General features: G+C 43.0%; 1 protein-coding gene across 2 annotated transcripts; it reads left to right on the plus strand.

Annotated features, from left to right (window-relative positions):
- Nucleotides 1-751: 751 nt before the first annotated feature.
- On the plus strand, nucleotides 752-13,150 carry LOC138798558 (speedy protein C-like). 2 transcript variants are annotated; one of them, XM_069979071.1, is made up of 9 exons: nucleotides 752-793; nucleotides 1,063-1,133; nucleotides 1,613-1,708; nucleotides 8,080-8,180; nucleotides 9,791-9,849; nucleotides 10,323-10,405; nucleotides 10,595-10,763; nucleotides 10,852-11,076; nucleotides 12,835-13,150. In XM_069979071.1, the coding sequence occupies exons 1-8, from the start codon at nucleotides 779-781 to the stop codon at nucleotides 11,065-11,067; spliced, it is 810 nt and encodes a 269-aa protein (XP_069835172.1). In that variant the 5' UTR covers nucleotides 752-778; the 3' UTR covers nucleotides 11,068-11,076; nucleotides 12,835-13,150. The 2 variants fall into 2 exon arrangements, with proteins under 2 accessions (XP_069835172.1, XP_069835173.1); XM_069979072.1 differs by lacking the exons at nucleotides 752-793; nucleotides 1,063-1,133; nucleotides 1,613-1,708 and adding an exon at nucleotides 3,461-3,678.
- Nucleotides 13,151-20,662: the final 7,512 nt, after the last annotated feature.

The following is a 20,662-nucleotide window of genomic DNA, read 5'->3' on the forward strand; positions in this document are numbered from 1 at the left end:
TATATATATATATATATACCGTATATATATAACATACTTTCTGTAGACAGGGCTTTTTTAGTGCAGCAGGTTCCCTTTAAAGGGGTAGTGCGGCGCTAAACATTTATTCACAAAATAACACACATTACAAAGTTATACAACTTTGTAATGTGTGTTATGTAAGTGAATGGCCCCCTTCCCCGCGTTCCCCCCCCTACCCCGGAAGTGTGGTGCATTATACTCACCGCATTACTGTCGACCCCCAGCCACCATCTTGGGACAATGATGACATCTTCGGGAGGCCGGCTGAACCGCTCCAGCCGTCCCTCATGTCTGCCGCGTCATCAGCTGCTCGGCCGCGATTGGCTGAGCATAACTGTGCAACTTTGTAATGTGTGTTATTTTGTGAATAAATGTTTAGCGCCGCACTACCCCTTTAATGGAGAATTAGCACACTTCCTTACTGAGGGTCACAGAGAGTTTTGTTGCTCATACCAGGGGAAAGGTTAGCACCCGGTGAACCCAGGCAAGTGCTGGGGCTACCTGGGCGCCAATGTAACCCCACTGTTTCGTATAAAACAGTAGGTAAATGCTGCAACACAAATGGCACAATAACACCAAATACCACAATACATTATAAATGTGCTGAGAATAAAGACAATATTCCCTGTATTTCAGTGTAACATCTGGGGTCTGCAGAAAACCTCACCAAAACAAACCCAAGTGGATAACTATGTACGTATGTGACTAGAAGACAAACTGTCCCTCATCCAGGAAAACAACATGGCGGCTGTTACAAATGGCTCTAGATGGAGTAAGGACAACAAACAGGGCAGTGGCTCCAATATATACAGTAATGTATATAATAATAATCTATAGGATGTATGGGATATAGAATCCTGTTTACATAAGCTGCTGTATGGGTCGCTATAGCAACGGCCAACAGCCAATAGGATTGCAGGATTAGAATTCAAAGTGAGATAACCAACGGCAGTTGGTGTCAGTCTATGAGGCTCTTTACAGAGAGAAGACCGGCGACTATCTACTGCAGTAGAGACTTTTCTTGTTTTATACTTTTTTCAGAGTGACATTGAGATGCGGATCTACATCAGCACAGAGGAGGAGGAGATCTCACTAACCGTGAGAGAGGAGAGGTAAAATACCCACATCTAATAAGAGTAATGGGACCACTGACCGATCGCATCCTCCATGGTGATAGGTGGAGACGCCATATTGTTACCAAAGAATGACCAAAATAGATAGTTGGGCAATAGTATGGGAAAATTGGGGGATTATTGACATTATAGGGGTATTTGGGTGACTGTGGTATTAGGAGATTGTTGATAATTTAGGGTTTTTTGGGTGACTGTGGATAGATATGGGGAGATTACTGATACTATTCAATATTGGGGGGGGGGGGGGTATTGATAATATGAGGCTATTTGGGCGACCCTGAATAATATGAAGGATTGGGGGATTACTGACAGATAATATGGGGGTATTTAGGTGACTGTGGATAAATATGGTAGTATGGGGGATTATTGATAATATCGGGGTATTTGGGTGACTGTAGATAAATATAGGTGTATTGGGATAATTATTGATAAGATATTACTATTTCCTTCTCGTTTAGATTTTCAGTACCCGGAGGAGGAGGAGGAGGAGGAGGAAAAGGACAACAACCCATCCGGAAGAGGAAGATTCAGCTGATCAATCAGCATGAGGAGACGTAAGTGCAGCTATCAAGGAGTAAAAACATGGCTTCGTTTTTCCTGAAAGAACGCCAGTGTTGTCCTCAGTTTGTAGGTGGTATTGGAGATCAATTGAGGTGAATGGAGCAGAGCTGCAATACCACACACAACCTAATATGTTCAGCTGTTTTTGGAAAAACCCTAATATGTTTCTTTAATCTCAGAAAATGCCTTTAGGGTATCTTCAAATTTACCGGATCGCAGCAGATTCGGCAGCTAAATCCGCTGTGATTCCCGCTACTGCCATTTGCTATGGGTTTACATACTCGGATTTCTTATTCCTCCGTGAGTATGTAAAGCCCCATCTTACTTAACCCGGCTCTGCCCAGCTAATAGATTACCTGCCTGGGCTCCTGCTTGCCTCTCAGGCTCCCAGCTCCCTGGCTTTCCGCTCAGCCAATCTGTGCACTGCCCAACCGCAGCTACTGACTGGCTGAGGGGGACACCAGAGCCTGAGCGACAAGCAACAGTGTGGCCAGGTAATGTTTTAGCCGGGGAGAGATGAATTAAGTGGGACGGGGCTTTACATAATCGCAGTGGAATGAGAAATACAAGTATGTAAACCCATAAAAAATCATAAACCCCATAAAACACAGGATTGCAGCGGATTTTGCGGCAGAACTTGCAGCATGAAGTCCGCTGCGGATCATGTACGTGTGAACCTTCCCTCAAGAAGGATACAGTACAAAGATATATTTTATACTCTTCTCTTCATTGACACATGGCTGATCACCAGGGTAGCCTTAAAGTGAATGTACCATCAGGCCCGGGCTGAAGCACTGGAGTTGGGCCGACCCACCCCCAGTGGGAGGAACTCCTCGCCCCTCTATAATGCGGCTCCATTAGTATCAATTGAGCCGCATAGTAGAGGGGCTGGGGTTTCCACCCACTTGGAGGGGGGTCGGCCCGCCTCCAGTGCTTCAGCCCAGGCCGGATGGTACATTCACTTCAAAGGAGGAGACAACTCCTTTAACAGGAATTATTTATAAAAAAACAAAACAAAAGACACCTGTCTATGTAGTATGGCATACAAAAGTGATAGAAGGGGGACATAAACATCATGCCTGGACTGCCAAAGCTTTGGTTTCAGCTGTCCAGGCCTCATGGGAATTAATATATGGGAACAGCTGGAGGCCAGCAGGTTTGGCATCTCTGCCCTTAGGGGGTCACATGTTGTTATGCTGTGGATCTGCTGAAGATCCACAGTGTGTGAACGTAACCCTAAATGGCCGGGGTCACACACAGGATTCTGCTTCTCATTTTCATCAGTATTTTTACCAAAACCACAAGTGGAAACAACACAGAAAAAAATGTGGCCTATTTCTGTGTTCTGTACCCACTCCTGGTTATGATATGATGCTGACTATACTAAATGACTGTGTAACCCAGACTTACTGTACACAGAGAGGGCGCCCCCTGTGGTCATGATACAATCTCACTCTACAATGCATGTTGCATGTGTGTAAAGAATGGGATGGGTAGGGAGGCCGTGTAAGAAGCTATGTGCAGTATGCAGAGTTCTATATACATGTATTATGAAGTGAAATATCTGTGTTTGTATATATATATATATATATATATATATATATATATATATATTATACTAAACTGTCTGTGGTAGCCACTGATACCCCATAATAACCCACTATAGTGACAGTCCATAGTTTTAGCTGTTAGCACACCCCATGATAGTGACTGCCATAGACTATAACATGTAACCTTGACAACCATGGACCTCCTCCATAGGAGAGACACCCACTGTCTGCCTCCTATAGAACCCCCATACAGCCAGAGTGACAGGACCCCCAGTAGTAGTAGCAGCAGCAGCAGCAGGTACCCCATAACAAGGCCCCAGGGGTCCAGGCACACAGTCCCTCTCCTCTTCTAGGATCTGCTCCTCTGGCTGAGTAGGAAGCAGAATGGCTGCAGAGCCTGGGTCTCTCTGGAGGTAACACTGCCACCTGCTGGCTGCACCTGCCATACCTCCAGCAGCCTGGACATAGAAGCAGCCTCCTGCCTGAGGGGGAAAAGCCAGGACCTGGGGAGCGGGGGATCCCTGTACAGGAGAAGTCACAGAGCACAGCAGCACAGGGATTCATAGCAGCACAGGACAGGCTGGATAGTGACTGCTGACAGGATTTAACTCTTATTCTCCCTGACAGTCTGTGCTGACACAACAGCGCCCCCTTCTCTGCAGCAGAGTAATGCATCCTGTGCATTCTACAGGATAGAAATAAGTGTCCGATTGTGGGGGGTCTGGGGGTTGTACTAGTTTCACAGCAGTGCTGTGCAGGCATGCTGGGGGTTATAGTAGTTTCACAGCAGTGCTGTCGAAGCATGCTGGGGGTTGTAGTTTCACAGCAGTGCTGTCCAGGCATGCTGGGGGTTGTAGTAGTTTCACAGCACTGCTGTCCAGGCATGCTGGGGGTTGTAGTAGTTTTACATCAGTGCTGTTCAGGCATGCTGCTCTTATGAAACTGCAGCTCCCAGAATGCTGGCAGTTGTTGTTCAGAGGAAAACGGCTAGTTGTTTGCATGGCAGGCGGCGGGGGGATGTCGGGGGTTGTTAGGTAGTTGTTTGTATGGCTGTGTGTGGGGTGGGAGGTGGCAGGTGGTTCATCCTGAGGGGTGGGGGGCTGTAGGATGTAGTAAGCATCTGTGTGTGTGGTGGCGGTGTGTGCAGTGGCGTCGCTAGGCAGTTTTATTCGGGGCTCATGCCCCGAATAAAATGCCTGCTGCCCCGGATCTCTTCTACACCGCTCTTGCGAGCCAGATGCGGCTCTTTTGATGGCCGCATCTGGCTCGCAGATTGCAGCTGCTGCTGTCCTCCTTACCTACTGGCCGCCCGCAGCGCCCGGACACGCTCCTCCATCCAATCAGCGGAAACCGGGAGTGTGCGACCGCTGCGGTGGGCCGTGGTGCACGCATCCAATTAACGCGTGCGCCACGGCCCACCGCAGTGGCCCCACGCTCCCGCTCTGAGCTGATTGAGTTGTAGGAGCACCTCCGGCCGCTACGGTAGGTGAGGCGGACAGCAGCAGCCGCGATCTAGAAGGAGGTGAGCAGGCACGGGGGGAGAGAAACGGGCGAGAAGCACAGGGGGAGAGAAGCAAGGGGGGAGAGAAACGGGGGAGAAAAGCATGGGGGAGAGAAACAGGGGAGAAAAGCATGGAGGAGAGAAACGGGGGAGAAAAGCATGGAGGAGAGAAACAGGGGAGAAAGCATGGGGGAGAGAAAGAGGGAAGAAAAGCATGGGGGAGAGAAAGAGGGGAGAAAAGCATGGGGGAGAGAAACGGGAGAAAGCATGGGGGAGAGAAACAGGGGAGAGCAAGAGGGGAGAAAAGCATGGGGGAGAGAAAGAGGGGAGAGAAACAGGGGAGAAAGCATGGGGGAGAGAAACGGGAGAAAAGCATGGGGGAGAGAAAGAGGGGAGAAAAGCATGGGGGAGAGAAAGAGGGGAGAAAAGCATGGGGGAGAGAAAGAGGGGAGAAAGCATGGGGGAGAGAAAGAGGGGAGAAAGCATGGGGGAGAGAAAGAGGGGAGAAAAGCATGGGGGAGAGAAACGGGAGAAAGCATGGGGGAGAGAAACAGGGGAGAGCAAGAGGGGAGAAAAGCATGGGGGAGAGAAAGAGGGGAGAGAAACAGGGGAGAAAGCATGGGGGAGAGAAACAGGGGAGAAAAGCATGGGGGAGAGAAAGAGGGGAGAAAAGCATGGGGGAGAGAAAGAGGGGAGAAAAGCATGGGGGAGAGAAAGAGGGGAGAAAGCATGGGGGAGAGAAAGAGGGGAGAAAGCATGGGGGAGAGAAAGAGGGGAGAAAGCATGGGGGAGAGAAACAGGGGAGAAAAGCATGGGGGAGAGAAACGGGAGAAAGCATGGGGGAGAGAAACAGGGGAGAAAAGCATGGGGGAGAGAAACAGGGGAGAAAAGCATGGGGGAGAGAAACAGGGGAGAAAGTAACAGAGGAGAGAAATGGAGGAGAGAAACAGGAGAGATAACCATGGGGAGAGAAACAGGGGAGAAAGCATGGGGGGGAGAAACAGGGGAGAAACGGGAGAAAGCATGGGGGAGAGAAACGGGAGAAAGCATGGGGGAGAGAAACAGGGGAGAAAAGCATGGGGGAGAGAAACAGGGGAGAAAAGCATGGGGGAGAGAAACAGGGGAGAAAGCATGAGGGAGAGAAACAGGGGAGAAAGCATGGAGGAGAGAAACAGGGTAGATAAGCATGGGGGAGAGAAACAGGGGAGATAAGCATGGGGGAGAGAAACAGGGGAGATAAGCATGGGGGAGAGAAAAACGGGGGAGAGAAACAGGGGAGAAAAGCATGGGGGAGAGAAAGAGGGGAGAAAAGCATGGAGGAGAGAAACGGGAGAAAAGCATGGGGGAGAGAAATGGGGGAGAGAAACTCAGAGGGCCCGGGCCCCGGATGTTTTAGGACCCTAGCAACGCCCCTGGGTGTGTGTGTGTGTGTGGGGGGGGGGGGGAGACGAAATTTTTTTTGCACAGGGCGCCATCTACCCTAAGGCCGGCCCTGGGTCTGACCATTGGGATGTCTCTCAATTCTGTCTCCCATCAGAAAGCAGCAGCAGGTCACACATGTGCACCATCACTCCATTCATTGTCTATGGCAGCAGTCAGAGATAGCAGAGTACAGTCACTGAGGTCCTGAGTCTCCAGGAATAGAGCCATAGTCACACATACTGTTTGCTGCCGGGACAATGTATTTGGGATTCTCCAGCTGCTTCCATACACAATGAAGGGAATGGCGGTGTACACACACAAACCTGGATAAGAGAAAAGTAGTATATAGTGGACTCCATCTTTGGATTCACAGATACAGCGTCCCTGTCACTTAAAAGGGGTACTCTCTGGTCCTTTAAAAAAAAAAATATATATATATATATATATATATATATATATTGCTGCCCTTATATAGGACATAATAAAATGACTATTCTTCAATCAGGTGCTTCCGCGAGGTCTTCCTTTGGCGTCTTCAGGTCCCCAACTGAATGCCCCCCCCACCAATTCCAAGACGGATTTGTTTCAGCAGTGACAGCCTGCTCAGCCAATCATTGGCCACGGTGCTGTCCCATCTCAGTCAGTGATTGGCTGAGCGGAACGTCACTCCCGAGACAAATCCGTCTTGGAAGCGGCAGAGGGAGCATTCAGCAGGGACCAAAGATGCAGGAGAACCCCAGGGTGGTGAGGCAAGAACAGGTTGTTCAGATATATGAAAGGATCTGGGTGTTCGGACCCCACCGAATATTGGCGTTTTCCTCCCCAGCTTGTTCCCTTTTTCTATTGTTAGAGGTGGGCTACATTGTAAGTCTATGGAGCGAGTCCTATTGGATGAAATGGAGACTGTAGTGAGCCAGGGAGTGAATCACTTAAATTATAACTTAACCTTATTAACCTGTCCAGCTTGTTTTCAATAGAAACAGCAGCTGAACAGGTTATTAAATTTCCGGTGCCCCCCATCAGTGTCAGTGAACATTTGCTGTCTCTAATTGAATTGTTTTCTTGTGTTTCATGACTTTGCCTTTTGTCACATAGCATTAGGACTCTACAATCACTATATGTGCTGGTAATTCTCCTGACATGTACATGACGTGTTATATAATAGATATTAATAGACTCCACTAACTGCTAAGACTGTATACATCAGGGCCCCTTTGCTGTATAGAAAATTGGTGCTGCTTGCTGTATTCCCTGCAGAAACCTCTAGTACCAAGCACATACTGATAGGGTCTTCTTGCTTTCTATACAATAGGAGGCTGGGGCTGGCCGATGCCTCTAGGAATGGAGTAGTGCCATTGGGAGAGGCTGCTAGGAAACATTGTCATGTTCTGCTGGACTAGAGATTGTAGATTCTTGTCTTTTTTGGGCGGTGACAGTATGTATTTAATTCTCAGCACTTACCCAGCCTGTAAAAATGATGGCCTATCGAATGGTTTATTGATATTGGATTGGTGGTGATCTAACTTCCTGCACCCTCACTGATCAGATGTTTGAAGGGACTGCCATGCTGTTTCAGGCTGCATCAATGTTCACTTGCATTTGCCCTTGTAATCACCGTACTAATACTAGTGGTGGTGCAAGGAACTACAGAATTGTCCTGTTCACTTGAATGGGACTACACCACAGTATCTAGTACCACCACCATTAAATCTAAGGCAACTGAAAAGGAAAGTGCAGGTAAGCATAGAGGAGGCCGTGGTCTACCATGAGTGCCTTGGCCCCTTCAGTCAGCTAAGTGGTTGGATCCAGAGCAGAGGCTATTGCCTAAATTGGAGATTTCTCTTCTTCCAATGGACTTCTAATATTCTGATACCTTACACTTCTACCACAGTACAGCATCGGCCATCCTAGGAGAACCCCCAGCTAAGAAGAGGAAGAAGGAAGTCCAGACCCCACAGCCAGAGGAGTTTGCTGCATTCTTCAGTCTCCTTGGTAAGATTGCAAACACATCAGCCAACATATCACAAGCGTAACCCAGCTTAGGTGTCCCATACCTGCATTGCAGAACCCGCTTACTGCTGCTCGGGTCCCCGGCCACTTCCTGGTTTGTATTGGGACCCCGTCTCTGCCGCTGACTGGCTGAGTGGGCCTGGAACATATGGTCCCAGGTCCCCTCTCAAACCAGGGAGTGATGGGGAACCAGAGCAGGGACCGTCCGTAAGTGCATGTTATTTTTTTCATCCTCCCCTGTACTTTAAAAAAAAAAAACCCTCCCTGCCTGGACTTCCCCTTTAAGCGACAATTTGTTATTGTCACATCTGTAACAACCCAAACTACACAACTATACAATGATTTATCACACATGGTAAACAAAAAAAAAAAAAGAAGAAAAAAAGAAATACAAAAATTGGAATAATTTGTTTAAGTGTAGCTGTCATTTTAAAACAACTTTGCAGAAATCAGTAATACAAGTGATTTTAAGAAACTCTGTAATAGGTTTATTAGGCAAAAAAAAAAAAAATAATTTCTGTACTCAAAAAGCTCTTTTCCAGCCTCCTCCCTCACTTCTTATCTGTTCATTATCAAGTCACACCCTAGGGTGTTATCTGCCCTTCAGTGATTTTTTAAATCTATTTCTACACCTTCAGGCACAGTCCCATTGGTGAGTGCAGATACTCCATTATTGTATTATTGTATAGTCTGCAGTGGTTTTTCTGTTTATTATCAAGTCGTCTACATTACAGTGGAGAAAAGTGAAGACGCGTTTGCTGTCCATTATAACCTATGGAGGGGGAAGGGAAAGGTGGATGAGTGAGCCGGAAGAGGAGAGAACCAGCCCTTCAGTTTGAAGACTGTCTTGGCACAGAAATGCTGGATTCACAAGTCAGACTGCTCCGTGCTGGTCTGAAACCTTGGCGAATATAGATTGCAGGATGTTGTGCTATGCTGGCTCCTGCACAGGCTGCCTTTTCTCTTCTCCTTTATCACTCATCCTCCTTGGCCTCTCTCCCCACCATAGGTTATAATAAACACAGCAAACCCGCCTTGACTTTGCTTGAGGAAAACAGCTTTTTGAGTACATAAAGATTCTTTTTTGCCTAATAAAGAAACCTTTTAAAGAGTTTCTTAAAATCACTTGTACTATAGATTTCCAAGGTCGTTGACAGTTACACTTTAACATACTTCCAAAAAAAACTGAAAAAAGGGCAAAAAAAAAAGCATAAAAAAGTCATATATAACTAAAATAAATAAAATGTACAATCTAGAAAAAAAAACGTATAGCTCTTAGAAAGTGAAGTTTAGAAAAAAATGAATAAAACTGAGTAGTAAAGCCCAAACTGGCTTAGTCACCTAGAGGTATTTTATATCACAAGAGTTTTAGTCTTCTTTTCCCCAACAAAAGCCCATATCACATTGAACCTGGACACTCTGGGATCTTTCATTCCAATATAACCTGCTCATCATTGATACTTTATTCTTTTTTCCTGCTCTGCACTATGTTTTGTCCAGCAACATATGTTGCTTTGTCGTGGTCACAGTTGTTGAAATTCATTGATTGAAATGATAACATTAGAATAATTTTATTTCTTCTCTCTTTCTAGAGGACAGCCACGTCAAGCTATTCCTGGCCAGGGATAGCTGTTTCATGATTTCGGACAAGGTAGTATAACATTATGTAAAGAAATACACATAATTGTACATAACAGAATACAGACCGTATGTACAGGTTAGGGACACCATTTGGACCAATTTTTTTTATTGAACTGTATCGATTTTGAGCTAAGGGTCCATTCACACGTACAGGATTTGAAGCTGCAGATCCCATACGTGTGAATGGACCCTAAAAGTAATTTTGTTATTGGTTTTTATGAACAGTTTTGCACAATTTGGCTTCTGCAACATTCATTACAAGCTTCCAGGCTAAAGCACCACACGTCTTCATCAGCTGTGTCTGGTATTGGAGGTTATCTCCACTGAAGTGAGTGGCGGTAAGCTACAATACCACACATACATATACACACACACACACACTCACAAGCACAAAGCCATGTTTGTCCTTCTGACCTTGTGCAGCCCCTTTTATGATTGTAAAAATCTACTAGCAACCTCTAACTGTCCTTCTTATCCTTCCAGTACCTCCTGGCAATGGTTCTCGAATACTTCCGGCGAGCGAGGATAAGTATCGAGAAATATCGAAAATACTTTTTCCCAGCGTTGTAAGTTTCTTTTATATTACCTGATATAATAGGTATATATTGTACATGCTGGTGAATAAATAGTAAAACTTAACAAAAACTTAACAAAAAAGTCTGGAGAACATAGCAGGACTATTTTTCAGGATTTTTTCTTATAATTTATCCTCTACACTGTTCTCACACATTTACTTGTATAATACCTTCTGCCAGGTTCCTAGCTAACCAGATGGAGGAAGAAGGAAAGTGTCTGCGAGAGATCTACGCGTGGGACCTTGGAGCCAACTGGAAGTGGAAGACCGAAGACCTGCACGAAAGACGCAACGAGTTGCTCCTCCGCCTTGGATTCCGTACTTGGGTGGACCGGGACACCTGTGTACTGGTAAGTAAAAGGAAATCAAATATGTGTAGTCTTCATGTAGAGTATATGGTAATAATGATATTGTAACTCGCATACTATTTCTTTGTAGATCATGGCCAAACACCGCTTGTACTGGGCATGGGCAAGAGACCGCCGAATCCATCATGGCTGGGCTATTCGCTCGAGAGATGCACAGGAGTTGACCATCAATGGCCCATGGAGGATCCCACCACCGTGCTCCCGTTGTAACACCGACCTTATCCTTCCATGCAAGCGGAAAGGCCAGACAGACATCAAGGTGGCACCCGGCACCGCAGAGTCATAAACATCTCTAGTGAGTAAAAGGACTGTGTTGGAGAGGGGCGTCACTTCAAACACAGTTGGCATCTGAAAGGGGTTGTCCAAGCTTAGAAAAACAAGGCTGCTTTCTTCCAGAAATGTCACCTCTCCTGTCCTCAGTTTGCGTGTAGGTTTTGCAGCTCAGTTCCATAAAAGTAAATGGAGCTGAATTGCAATACCACATATAACCTTGGAAAAGGTGTGATGCTGTTTTTGCAAGAAAGTGGCTGGATAATCCCTTTAAATATCAACCATATTGCTAACTAAAGTGTAGTTTGTATAGAATCACCACAGCCCTCCAGATGGAATAAAAAAAAACCTAAGTGCTCTTTATTCATCAAATGTTTTCACAGACGACTTTCATCTGCCTCACTCAGTCATTATCAAGTGAAATGTTGCCTGTGAAAGCATTCAATTAATAACTAATGGTACTTTTATACGGTGCCATAATTTGCCCGATCGCACGATTAACGATTTTGAATGAAAGATATTTTTTTTATAACGATCAGCGTTTAGACGGAACGATACATCGTACGGAAAATTCGCTATGCGATCGTTTAAGCCTATCTCACACATAGGTGAAATCGTTGAAAGACTGTTTACACTGAACGATCTGCGAATTTTTTGCGAACAATCAACGATGATTTGTGAACATGTTGAAAGATCAAAATGAACGATTTTTTGCTCATCGTTTGATCGTTCGCTGCGTTTACCATTTACGATTATCGTTCAAATTCGACCGTTATCACGCAAAAACGAACGATCAATCATTCCGTGTAAAAGGACCTCAAGGGCCCTATCGTTTGCATAATCGTTAACGATTAGCGATCTCAAACGACCGCTATTGCGAAAGACCTGAAAACTTTCACTCATTTCCATGGAACGATAATCGTTACTTATGATCGTAATTGCGATAGTTTTTTCTTCGCTATTTATTCTCTATTGCGTTCGTATCTATTGCGGATGACTGAACAATGTCTTATTCAATGCGAACGATTTGCTAACGAGCAACGATATAAATAGGTCCAGGTCTTATAAAGCGATCAACGATTTCTTGTTCGGTCGTTAATCTTTAACTGCATTTCAAACGAACGATTATCATTTAGATCCGAACGATTTAACAATAATCTGAACGATAATCGTCCGGTGGAATAGGGCCCTAACACTTTGATTTTCCACTTCATCTGGAGGTCTGCAGTGATTCTATACTCTCTACAAGGTGGACTTGTGACCTTATATTGCCTGTACCCATCTCCTATTTTGGAGGTTCTGCTCTCTTGGCGTATCATATCCACCCACAATTCCCAGTACAGGAAGAGAAATGGGCTTTTGGAACCCCATTTTCATTGTATGTAAAACATTTCCATGAACAATGTTAGGCTTATTTTTCTCTTGGATTCCGCACAGAAAAATATCATAGTCTATTGAATTAGATTGTGACTAGGACATGTGCAGATCTCTGCTCACATCTGTGATAAAAACCAGAGGTTGAGCCTCAGATTTCTATCATGGATTCTTTAAAAGATAAAAATAAACTGCATTTACCAAAGGAAAATCGTATCCTTTTGAATATACACATACATATTAATGGAACCCAGACAAGGACTAAGAGCTGAGAAGTTAGGATCTCCTACTTACCGACTGTTACAGGCAATAGGGAGTAATAAGACCATGCAATAGAGACAGATGCATAGAATAGATGACTGGCCTGTGTTTATATTATTATTTTCCTTATGTCTTTTCTCATAACCAGGATGTAATACTGCCAGAATGGGGGACATAAACAACAATGGAAAGAACAACAAGGAGGTGAAGATCCAGAAGCCGAGAAGACCAGCAAGGCTGTATCCTTTTAATAGTCACACACACTTGCACTTTATGCCCAGAGGAAGGGTCATACAGTGGCCATGGATTCCCTTCAGGTTTCCTCCACAGGGGGTTTTTCCTGACCTGAGTGCTGCTGTACACACACACACATACATACATACATACATACATACATACATACATATATATACATACATACACACACATACACACAAAATAAATTTTACATTATTTGACATTTATTATGGTGTCTGAGTCATTTCTTCAATTTGTGTGTGTGGATTTTTTCTTTTGTTAAGAAAAGCCATGCCTAGTTAGACATATCTTCTTCCTTATATGGTGGCCATTTAGGTCAATGGCTATCCATATCATACAAGCATCCTGGGGAGCAATTTTCACACAGCCATCATACTGTTCCGGAAGAAAGAAAATTATGTGAAGATATTGAAGAACTATTTCAAGACATTGTCAAGGAAGTTAAAACATTACTGTCATTTGCAGTAACTGATCATACTGGGTCTCTCACCTAAAACCCACCGCAATCACAAGATACAGCTGTGAGGCGTGTGCAGCAATGTGCTGTTCTCTCGGCTGTCAGATCAAATCAGGAGTCAAGTAATCCTCAAATATTTATTGTGAAACCAAGTACATAGCGACATTTCAAACCATGGTGGTCGAAAATTCGGCATCAAACAACAAACATTTATGGAGACATGTTACTACTGCAGATGGTGTTGGACTTTCTTTGGTTTTATGTACACAAGCCAAATACTCAACTATCTAGCCTAAAGGATCACAGGGGTTTTGACTGCTGGGACTTCCTATAACCTTTAGAAAGAAGTAGAGAGATGCATATGGTTGTTACTGCTCCATTCACTCTCTGTGGCAGCCCCCAGAGATAGTCGAGTACAGCGTTCCCAGTTCTCCTGCATTCACACCTCTTGTGATCAGATAGTTGGGACCTATCCCAAGGACAGGAGATAACTTATAGTCATGGGGCAACCCCTCAATCCTGCCTCTAGGCTGTGTATCCATAAAGATTTAGATTGTTTTCTTCTTGTTTTGTGGAAACACACATATATATATATATGTTTTTGATGTACATATATTTTATCATTAAGTGGTATTCTGGACAGAAAAATGGTTTATATATTGCTGGGACCATAAAGAAAATAGTAATAAAAAAGAAACATACTTACCTAACTTGTTCCATCAAGGTTCCTCCTGTAAAATGTTTTGATCCAGAGTCTCCTGCTGAGCCCTTTTGGCCACTTACAGTATCTTGGCAGTAATGGCCTGATGAGCCAATCACTGGCCATGTCGTTATCCAGCCTCAGTCAGTGATTGGCCAGAACATTCAGCGGGAGACCTGATAACATCACAGGAGGGGACCTAAGGGTGCATTTTAGGTTAGAATATTTTTTCTTTATTATTTTCTTTGTGCACCAAGAAACATATACAAAATCTTTTCTTAACCTTTTTGTAATTTTTGTATAGTTTTTTTTAAGTGGCTTTTGTAACATCAGAAAAATCATAACCAAATATAAGCTGATGGTCCTCAGTCAGTCAGTTTCTGTATTTCCTTCTTTCTTTATTTTATAGGAAAATGCTCATGAAATAAAACCACTTGCTTTATCTTAGCCACTTTGCTTTTCCATATTCTTGTGAACATTAGGAACATTCCAGAGAGGACTGTACAACGCACAGAATAAAAGGCTCTGTTTCCTGCGAGTGTTGCATTGTTTTTTCCATTCTTTCAGGGCTAACCTCCAATCTTTGATTGAATACATCTGGTCGGTGGTTTGCTTAGCTTGCACATGAAGGGCTCCAAGCAATTGAGAAACTTGATGAGAGAATTTCTCAGTGGTCCTCACAGTTCATCATAATCAGCCGTAACTTATGAAGTGAATACAAAAATAATGTTACTGATGTGCGAAAATGCCAAGCGCTTACTCGCCACATGCCGGAGAGGCTGCACATGAATCCCTGTGACCTGTTTTGTTAAACCACAATCATCGGGGCTGTTTCCTTCAGAAACATTAACCTTACTTTGCATTAACCTGCACATATAGTATACACACCGATGAGTTCTGTGCACAAACTTATAGTACATACATATATATATATGTATATCCGCGGAGGTGTAGCTAGGAATTTAGCGCATGGGGGGGGGGGTCAAAAGACACCTCAACATCAGAAATAGAGATGAGCGAATTTACAGTATAAGTGAAGGGAATCACTTATTTAACTCGGCAATCTGCTTATCAGCCGGCTGCCTCTGAAGTCCGTGCAGCTACACCCTGGGTGCTTGGTAAAGTTGGATCCAGTCCTGGGAGAAGTTTCCCAGGACTGGATTTACTTTTCCAGCCACCTGGGGTGGAGCGGCACGGACTGTAAAAGCAGCAGGCTCATTAGCAAATTGCCGAGTTAATGAAGTGATTTGCTTCACTTATACTGTAAATTCGCTTATCTCTAATAGTAAACGTTTTACTGGCATGGTCTCATCCTTATGTGGAAGTTGCACCATGGGTCACTACACAGTTGCCTCCCCAGCCTCCTTCATCTCCTGCCCTGATCTCTTGACCTCCTCCTTTTTGACACTCACTGATGCTGTACATGTAGATGTGACAGCATAACATATAGTACGTCATGACCTGAATATTTATAACAAAACACATTTCACAATTCGGTCAAAACAGAACTGTATTTATTTGATTAATCACCCTGCCCTAGACATATTATTACATGGCCACAGGACACACATGGAAGGTTTTTTTTCACACTGCGCTACTAAAAATTATGCAAAGGTCTGTGCTATTCCATTGGGAAAACAGTCAAAAGTCCTGATAGAAACCACCCAAACAGAGGCCAAAATGACACTTTTTAGAGGCCTATGAAATGGTTTTACTCATATACTGTGTATATATATATATATATATATATTATTTTTTTTATTTATTTTTTTTGCCTTCCCTAGCTTTGTTTTTTGATCAGCCATGACATTAAAACCACTAATTCCTGAAGTGAATAATGTTGATTCTTTTCTTATGATGGTCCCAGTATGCAGTGGTTAGTTCTGGCAAGAAGTGGTCCAAAGAAGTGCAACTAGTAAACTGGAAGAAGGATCATAGGCACCCGAGACTCAATGAAGTGCACATAAAGTGAAAGCTACATCTGATTCCAAACAAGAGCTACAGATTGCGCAAAAACCTGATGTTGGCTATGACAGAAAGGGGGCCAATGCCAAATGTTTTTTTGGGGCAAAAACTCTGTTACTGGGTATTGGAAGCCCAACAATAAGCAGGTTTCCAGCTGGTATTTATGGTTTATGTTTATGTTGCTAAATGTTGCTAAATGTTGAGGAGCTTAACTAATTTGAAGTAGTCTTTGATTTATAACATACTTGGGACATTACATGCATTTGAGCATAAAAGCTAAGATCAGCCTCTGTGATACATTGCAACATTATATTACTCTACAGTCTCTGATTCAAAAAATGAAACTTCCCTGAATTAAAGGGGTTATCCAGCGCTACAAAAACATGGCCACATGGCCACATGGTTTGCAATTAAGCTCCATTTACTTCAATGGAACTGAGTTTCAAAACCCCACCCAAACTGGAGACAACAGTAGGGGGAAAGTGGCCATGTTTTTGTAGCACTGGATAACCCCTTTAAGTAAAAATGCTAGGACATGTCATCTCTGAAGCCTGCAGCAATATGGACGCAACTCTGGACTATAATATACAGTAGGCTATCACACAGGATCAGTAAAGGAGACCTCTCTTGTACTGATTCTGGGTTATAGCCTACTGTATATTATAGTTCAGAGTTGCATTTGTATTTCTGTAGGCTTCAGAGGTGGCATGTCCTAGCATTGTGTATGTTGCCTAAATTATGGAACTTTATTTTTTTTTCATTAAATGTTGAATTCTGTATGAAAAGAAATCAGAGACATACAGAGAAAACGTTTCCCTGTACAATAAAAAAAAAAGTTGTTTTAATGGTTTATTTTTCACAATTAACAAAATGCTAAGTGAATGAACAGAAGAGAATCCAAACCCATTCAGTATTGGGTGTGTCCACCTGTTTCCTTCACAACAGTATCGATTCTTCAAGGTATCACCCCAAAGTATTTTTTCGAAGGAACTCAGCAGGATGGTTGTTCTATCATCTTGGGGAACGAACCATAGATCTTCTGTGGATGTCGCTGCTCCAATTCTTGTGTCTCTTCATGTGATCCCAGAAAGACTCGATGATGGTGAGATCGGGGCTTTGTGGAACCATATCATCACCTCTGGGACTCAGTGTTTTTCTGATGATATTTCTCAATGATACTAGCTGTATGACTGGGGTCATTATCCTACAGCAGAATAAAGATTTGGAGCCAATCAGATGTCTCCATGATGGAAAGTTTCTTATTTTGCACACCTGCCTAAAACATAGGCACAGTATTGTATTCTTATAGTAGCCCTAAAATGGACCTTAATTAGAGATGAGCGAACCGGGTTCGAGTCGATCTGAACTAGAACGTTCGGCATCTGATTAGCTGGGGCTGCTGAAGTTGGATAAAGCTCTAAGGTTGTCTGGAAAACATGGATACAGCCAATGACTATATCCATGTTTTCCATATAGCCTTAGGGCTTTATCCAACTTCAGCAGCCCCAGCTAATCAAATGCCAAAAGTTCACTGTCACTGTCGTTAAAATTTTTATTGCAGAAATCAATAGTACAGGCGATTTTAAGAAACTTTGTTAGTGGTTTTATTAGCCGAAAAATGAATTTTTTATCATGAAAAAGCAGTTTGAAGCTCTACCCCCTGTCTTCATGGTTTTCCTATGGAGAGAGAAAGTAAAATCAGCAAAACAGGACAACAAAGAGTTAATTTACATTCACATCCCGGGCTCTCTCCTTTGACAGGCACCATGGACCTCTCTGACCTCTAATTAGGGCTCTGAATAGCTCCCCAGCTGAGCAATCCTTTGTTCTTGGCTCTCAGCTGCCCACTAATCGAGCTCCTTCCCCCTCCCCCTCTTCATAGACCAGACAGGATCCGACTGATGAAAAAACAGTCGAGATTTTCTGATTCTGAGGAGTGGATGACAGTAAGGAGAGGAGGCTGGGACCTGGGAAAAGGCAGATAATGGCAGATGTGGCTAATAAACCCAATTACAAAGTTTCTTAAAATCACCAGGTCTATTGATTTCTGAAAAAAAAAAAAATTAACGACAGTGACACTTTAATAGTAAGTTAAAATCATGGGATTTAAACACATGGGAGGTATGGTTAGTGGACATTAGAAATAAAATAAATATGCTATTACAAGATCTGGGACAAAGGGGTACTAAGTCTCCTTAAGGAGAGCTCGTCATACAGACGTGTGGAGACTTACAGACCATTGCTGCTCCACTTAGAATTCAGGGAAGAAAAGATATGGAAAATTGCACTCACACCTCTTGAGCAAAAAGATGTCCCTTGAAGTCAAGTCTCACTCAATCAAGTAGTCTTAGAACATTGACTGGGGATTTTATGCCAAGCCAAACAATCTCTCCAAAAGGAAAGATTTCCCATCTGCAGACAGCTGTTTCATCGTTTTTGCCCCTCTTCAGTGCAGAGCAGAGTATTGGCTGGCTAGTGAGAGGTCTATTGACTTGGGCCAAAGAGGTACTAACTCTCCTTAAGGAGAGTTTGTAATAAAGATGTGTGGAGACTTACAGACTATTGCTGCTCCACTAAGAATTCTAGGAAGAAAGGAAGATGGTGTCTGGAACTGACCTGTGGTTTACATCTTTGTGCTGGATAGTAATAGTCATATGAAGTATAAATAAGAAATCTAAACTTTGCATAGCCCTCCAACGGAATTCCTGGAGGATCTAATGGAGGAACCTACAGTAGTAATACAACAGCTAAACCCAATACTGAACTCTTACACACCCCCATGTAAGAAACCCCAAATAACCCCAGAGACTGTGGTATTATGTCCAGAGTTTGTCCATTGTAATGAAAGAAAAATCATACGCGGATGTGCCAGTTTTTAACTACCGCTGCAAGTAGCCGGTGCCTACAAAAATGCCAGACTGATCATGGTAATGTGAAAAGCTTGTAACCGATAGTTTTCATATTATTATTATTTTTTTCTTTTTACAAATTCTTGAGTCGGTTTATTTTTCCACTGCGATTAAATCTACAGAAAAACGGTGCTTTCTATTTACATTAGCATTCTGAAGCCGGAGATCAAACACAAGGTACCTTATCCACAACCATGCACACTATCCATCATTAAATTACACGCAGTCCACATGCCAAGCTCCTTTGGTTTCTTTGGGTTGCAGATTTCAGGAAAGAAAGTGGAAAGTATGTTTTTTGGCACAAGGATTAAAATAAGAAGGGATCGGTTTTCACGTAGCACCTTTCATATAAACAATATCCAAAGGAAGGTCCCTTGCCATGACAACCCACAGGAGCAATAGAAGAAATCCATATAGATTTGGGTTGAATTGTTTATTTATATGGCTGTCATAAGGTTTCCTTCACATCCATTATGAAATGGAAAGATGTCCATAGTGATGTAAAACAGGATAACCTAAACACGTTATGAGAGATTTAAATATTTTATCACACTTTTTTCTACAGTTTCGGCTTACAAAAATCTTACCAGGGGTTATTGGATAGGATAATTGTGAAGTTAATTTTTTTTTTGTGCTTAGGAATGAACAAATGAAATGTCACAGTTACTAATGCTGACAAAAGACATGAAACCATTTAACGTAACGGATTTTTTTTGCTGTGTTGATCCAGAGGAAGGAAAATAAACATTAGGTAGAAGCCTCATTGTAGGGAATAGATTCATTCTCGACATTAAATAGATCAATCAGAACAAATCAACGACCCTACTCCAGACATCTAGTATATATAACTGAGTAACTATTGCCATTGGGTTTAGTTGGCCATTTAGTTGGTATGGCTGACAGCCATGTTATTTCCACCAGGAAGACAGTCACCTTTACATTAGGTTTTTAGCCACCAATTATTTATGGAACGTCCGCAAGATGTACTGATGAGCTGTCCACATGATAGCTCATCAGTAACTAATTGGCAGGGCGCTGATACCCGGCACCCACAACGTTTAGCTGTTCGGCACTGCACTACACAATGAATGAAGTTTGTCACCGTTCAGTGTGTATCATTGAGTTGTAGCAATCGTGGGAAATCAATAGGAGCTGTGCTGCAGTTCAGGTCGCTACTGCTACACAGTGAATGGAGACAAACTTTGTTAACTGTGTTGCACGGCACCAAACGGCTAATCGGCATGGATACTGGATGTTGGCACCCTGACGGTCAGTTACTGATGAGCTATTCTAACTCATCAGTAATTTTTTCCTGAAAAAAAAAACACTTTTATTTAAAAGTACTAATACTAATTATTTTGACTGTTTTGTTGAGTAATACTATTAACTCAGTACTCTTTTCTGAACAACATGTCCGCCACATCATGTCATTAGGAATCTTTGTGAAAAAGGCTCATGTTTAAATTGAAACCTTGCTGCTATAAAGTTTGCTAGAAAATATAATGGAGGATTTTAGTTAGTAGAAATTTTTATTAGAGTACAACAGGATGCCCAACCCATTAAAATGAACTAGAGAGTAAATGGCTTCAAAGTCATCTCCAAATGGCATTTCCCACCCCTGGTTCTTTGTATCTCTATTATAGTAGAAGCCTATTATTTAGCTCCAAATATTTCTCTTAAATTGGAT

Source organism: Dendropsophus ebraccatus, chromosome 8, assembly GCF_027789765.1.
Source record: "Dendropsophus ebraccatus isolate aDenEbr1 chromosome 8, aDenEbr1.pat, whole genome shotgun sequence".
Classification (NCBI taxonomy): domain Eukaryota; kingdom Metazoa; phylum Chordata; class Amphibia; order Anura; family Hylidae; genus Dendropsophus; species Dendropsophus ebraccatus.